This window comes from Nilaparvata lugens, unplaced genomic scaffold (assembly GCF_014356525.2).
Source record: "Nilaparvata lugens isolate BPH unplaced genomic scaffold, ASM1435652v1 scaffold6034, whole genome shotgun sequence".
In the NCBI taxonomy this organism is placed as follows: Eukaryota; Metazoa; Arthropoda; class Insecta; order Hemiptera; family Delphacidae; genus Nilaparvata; species Nilaparvata lugens.
In genome coordinates this window covers 8,329-13,455 of record NW_024091802.1, presented here as the reverse complement: position 1 = coordinate 13,455, position 5,127 = coordinate 8,329, and the positions used below count along the sequence as shown (strand labels likewise).

Genomic DNA, 5,127 nt, shown 5'->3' with positions numbered 1-5,127 from the left:
TAATAGGAATGAGTAGGTGTTTAAAGTATGTTTTCACACTTGATTACAGTATTGATCATGTTTCATACACAGTGAGTTTTTAGATTTAACCCACGTTCTTTTCACAATTTCTTCATCAATTCTCTCTAGACCACAACTAAACCTTGTGCTGGTAATAGGTCAATTTTTTGTTATATTCTCATTATTTTCTCAAGGTTTGGTGAGGGTTTAGAGTAGATAGAAGACGAAATATATGAATAAGTGTGGGCTTGATGAAAAAAAAAATCTCTAAATCATAATTTATTTATAAGTCACGAAGACTTGCACATTTTCAGGTATTTCGCAAGTGGATCCACATTTACTGATCTCCATTACTCGTATAGAATGGGTGTCCCAACCATACGATCCATTGTAAAAGAGGTGAGCAAAGCTATTTGGACAGTTATGAGGGGAGAATGTATGCCTGAACTTACTAAAGAAAAGTGGGAAGCTATAGCATTGGGGTTTGAAAAGCGTGCACAGTTTCCTCACTGTCTTGGTGCCGTAGATGGGAAGCATATTCGCATTATTCGACAAATGCATAGTGGATCTATGTTTTACAATCACAAAGAATATTATTCTGTAGTTTTATTGGCAGTTGTGGACTCGAACTATAAGTTTGTTTATGTTAATGTGGGAAGCTATGGCAAGGAATGCGATTCATCGATTTTCAAAGAGTCGACCCTGTGGAAATCCATCGACTCTAAAAAATTGGAACTACCTGATGAGATGTGTCTCCTCGGAAGTGAGAGTCCAAAAATGCCATATTTCTTCGTCGGTGACGAAGCATTTGGTCTCAACAAACATTCAATGAGACCGTTTGGTGGATCACACCTAACATTGAAGAAAAGGATTTTCAACTATAGACTGTGCAGAGCTCAAAGATATGTGGAGTGTGGATTTGGAATTTTGACTAATAAGTTGCGGATCTTCCATGGACCCCTCAATGTAGAACCAGAATTTGCAGTGGAAATTGTCAAAGCTTCTGTATTACTCCACAACTTTGTCCGCGATAGGGATGGCTACTTACCTGAGGAGACAACGACAATTATCGGCCTTGAAGATTTACCTCGGGATAATATGGCTAGAGGAGGACTCGAAGCCAACTCCACCAGAAATATTTTGAGTGATTACTTCCTAACAAACGTTGGATCTGTTTCGTGGCAGCTGAATAAAATTTAATAGTCTATTCTTAGTTTTCCCAGAGGAAATCAACTTTTTTGGAGAATGTTTTGTGTAGAAAATGCTAAGAATATTGCAAAGATGAGTAATTTTCACAAAGTTTGATTGTGAAGATTTTTTACATTAATTACAGTAATATGTGGTACTTTTTAATGTTTTTGTAGTTTGATAATGATAATAAAATATTATTTGAGAACTCACCATAATGAGTTTTTTTGTTATCCTCCAACTCTTCGAATTTGCTGTTAAGTTCCTTACACACTTCCATCCATGGATTTTTTGTGGCAATTCTATCCCTGTATTCATCCAAGGTTTTATCCCAAAGAACGGGCCGTGCTTCTACCAATACAATGAGGTGTTCATTATCAATTATTGTCTTAACCATTTTTGATAGTATGTTGTACTGGAAAGCTTCTTCTCATGAACAATACACGAACAGTAGTGTCGGCAATTTATAGAATTCCATGAATTTTACACAACAAATAAAACATAAATCTGTTGCTATGGCAACACATCTGATAGCTACACTACTTTCTTATTTTTCTCAAATAAAATCAGCTGTCTTCCATTCCTGTCCAACACTTCGCCCTGGGGTGACACTCTGTAGCTTTGTCAAGACTTACCTTAGTATTTCACCCTCTCCATGTCGAGTATATTACCTTCACCCCCCTGCAATAAACTTTTGAACAACGTTCTGCTCTGTTAGTACAGCCACTATAGACATGAAAAAGGGGGTGTGCATGCAATGAATAATTATAGTAGTTATTTATTTATTATATATTATTTGGATTTAAAAGAGATATCTAGAACCAATCTTTTCCTGCAAAATGCTCTTTTGCTAGATACAGAGTGGTCTGTAATCTTTGTTATGCGGTTTATTTTCTAGTTTTTTGCTTATTCTGACAAATTTGGTAATTAGATAAGAAAGTTGCTTTTGCCTTTTTTAGATGATGGAATGAGATCATTTGGAAAACTCTATCTTCAACGAGTACTGCGTTGAATTTTTCAAAGATGTATGACATTTCAAGAAATTATCAATTCTGATGAATTTTAGTTTTGGTTAACAATATCTCCCGATTGTTATCGTTCAAAAGTTCGAAAACTCAATGCGAGGACAATGAAGTAGGTGATGATGGTTGAAGCTGAAAATCGTGTTGTTTTTTCAAAATAAAAGGTTCATTTTTATCAGCTGCACCTGGAAATCTATATTATTATGTGATGGAGCCCTCTATCTGTTCTTTGACTGTAGAGCACAAATTATAAATCTGAATGGTAACAATATTGTTCATGAAGGACTGAAATTCATCAAAATTGATAATTTCTTAAAATGTTACTCATTTTTGAGGAATTGTAACTCAGCATTCATTAAAGATAGAGAGTTCAGAATGATCTCATCTTATTTAGAATATTTCATGGTCTAAGAAGACGGCGGGAGCGAATATTTCTGTACAATCACTGGATTTGGCGGAATTAGCAGAAAACTGGAAATTGTATACAACAACACTATCTAACTGACATCCACATATGCTTCGATTCCAGTGAAAAGGGTCATTTTCAATAATTCAACCCCCTAGATTTCCAGGTATTCAGGCATTCGTGGTTACGCTCAGTCATCAAGAGCTGTAATTTCGCAAAAGTACGTCTAGTATTGCATATTTTTCTAGAATACCTTCCAGTATAGGCTTCAGAGGCCAGTGCTACTTAAACTGACACCCGCCTTATTCATACTGCCATGGATTTTTAACCCTACAGAACTAGCTCTTGTGGGTTCTAGAACTATAGAATGAGCTGACAACACACTTGAAGTTATAATATTCCACTTTATTGTACTCAAACTAAATAGATGAAAGAACTGATTCACTAGAAAAATACATTATTAACTCTACTAAAGGCAATAAATTCAATCAACTAACAAGTATTCAGATGGCCAATATTAGGATTGATCACTTATAACACACTCTTCTAATATTTACAGTATTCATTAACGCAGTATGCAACACTAACACTCTCTGTATCTTATACCAGGACTCTGTATAACAATTCGCGTATCACGTGCTCGCGAATCCTTATCACTGACCTGTATCTCTTATCTTGATACATCTGTCACGACAATAATAATAATCACAACACTACACTAGATAACTATTACGGTACTTTCACTATATAATTATCACTAGAATAATTATCACTATACTGTCACTATAAAATTATCACTAGGAACTGCCAGGCTTTGGGAACTGCTGACACTGTTCCTTTACCACTGAAATTCTTTTTATCACTCACTTCTTGTTTATCACTCACTCCTTGTTTATCACTGACTTCTTGGTTATCACCGACTTCTTGTTTCACACTAACTGACTGCTCTAGGCGAGCGATCCCTCTAAATATACCCCAACGTTTTTATTCCAGAACAATCCAGATGGATGAAGGCTTCTTCTTTATTATCCACACAATAATTCACAAACCAATCCACAATCATCAGCCAGGAACCTGCTGCCACAGACTCTCTTCACTCTGTCTCTCTCTATTTGTTTCAATCTCTTTTCCTCCTCCATACCACTCACGAACGTACAACTGAACATCTGAACATACCCATCAACCTTGAACTTCATGGTTATGTAAATTTTTTGTTTTGTTGATGAGTGAGTGAGTTTCATTTCGCTTTCTTGTATGCAGATAAAGATAGATGAAAACACTAATTTTGCATCGAAATGACGAATTCTTAGAAACAACGAGAGTACAAAATATGCTCATGAGTCTACGGTCAACTACTACTAGCACTTGCTATGAGGCAATTTAGTACTATCGTGCTGTTAAAAATGGAAATTAGAAGTGTTCTCCTTCACAATAATACTGTAAACAATTCAATTTATTTTCACACATACAAGTTTGATACAGAGATTAACAAAAATAATACATGCAAAACAAGAGCAACAATACACATTGAAACAAAATAAAAATAAAGTGGTGCAAAGAAGGGTGGAGGATTGAAGGGGTTCTCCAACTATAGGTATCCTTGTACTGGGAAAACCTTAAATCCTTGAGAAGGTGAAAGAGGTATCAGGTAAAGTAGGAGATGGTAGATATGAAAGGATGGGATTAATGAAGAAAAATAAGGAAAGGGATGGAAAAAGAAACCGATTGGACCAGGTGTTAAAGAAAGATTTGTTTTGGTTTGAGGAGGAGATGATTTGGACAGTTCTATATATCTTTTTTTGAATAACTTTTTATGAAATGTCAAAGTTGTAAAGTCTTTTTTTGAGACATTAGAAAATTCCTTCTCTTATGACGGTGAAAACGCAAAACGTGGGAGATGGACGTACGAATGAAATTCGATGTGTATGAAGTTGCCGCTTTGATCATATGCGCCTCTGTATCCACGACCACTACACGGCAGTCGTATATAGTCGAGGCTAGAGACGGCTGCTACATGATGTCCATATGATAAAAATCGTTGATCGACGTGTTCGTAATCACCCATTCATCCCATTGCACCACTATAGAGAACTGAACGTTCGATTTTTTATCGAACAACCAAAATCGATCTGTTTGAAAAGCTGATTTTGTTTGAACGTCCAGCTTTCAATTGGCTTCACTACCACATAGCAAAAAGATGGCAAACAGCTGATGCGAATCATTGAAAATACACAATCACGATCAAAATCGTTATAAAATCGATGTGTCTGTAATCTACTTCAAGTTTTGGTCGTACGATAAAAAATTCGAACGACCTTTTTTCGAACGACCAAAATCAATGTGTATGTAGCTAGCCTTAGCCTCATTCTTAAACAAAGAATAATTCAGGGGGATACAATAATGAAACACACACAAACACTCACACACTCACACACACCACACACACACACACACACACACACACACTCACACACTCACACACACACCACACACACACACACACACACACAC

At 36.1% G+C, this 5,127-nt stretch overlaps 1 protein-coding gene across 1 annotated transcript; it reads left to right on the top strand.

Annotated features, from left to right (window-relative positions):
• Positions 1–363: 363 nt before the first annotated feature.
• On the top strand, positions 364–1,200 carry LOC120356167 (protein ANTAGONIST OF LIKE HETEROCHROMATIN PROTEIN 1-like). The gene has a single exon (XM_039445033.1). It carries the CDS (start codon positions 364–366, stop codon positions 1,198–1,200), a length of 837 nt encoding a protein of 278 aa, XP_039300967.1.
• Positions 1,201–5,127: the final 3,927 nt, after the last annotated feature.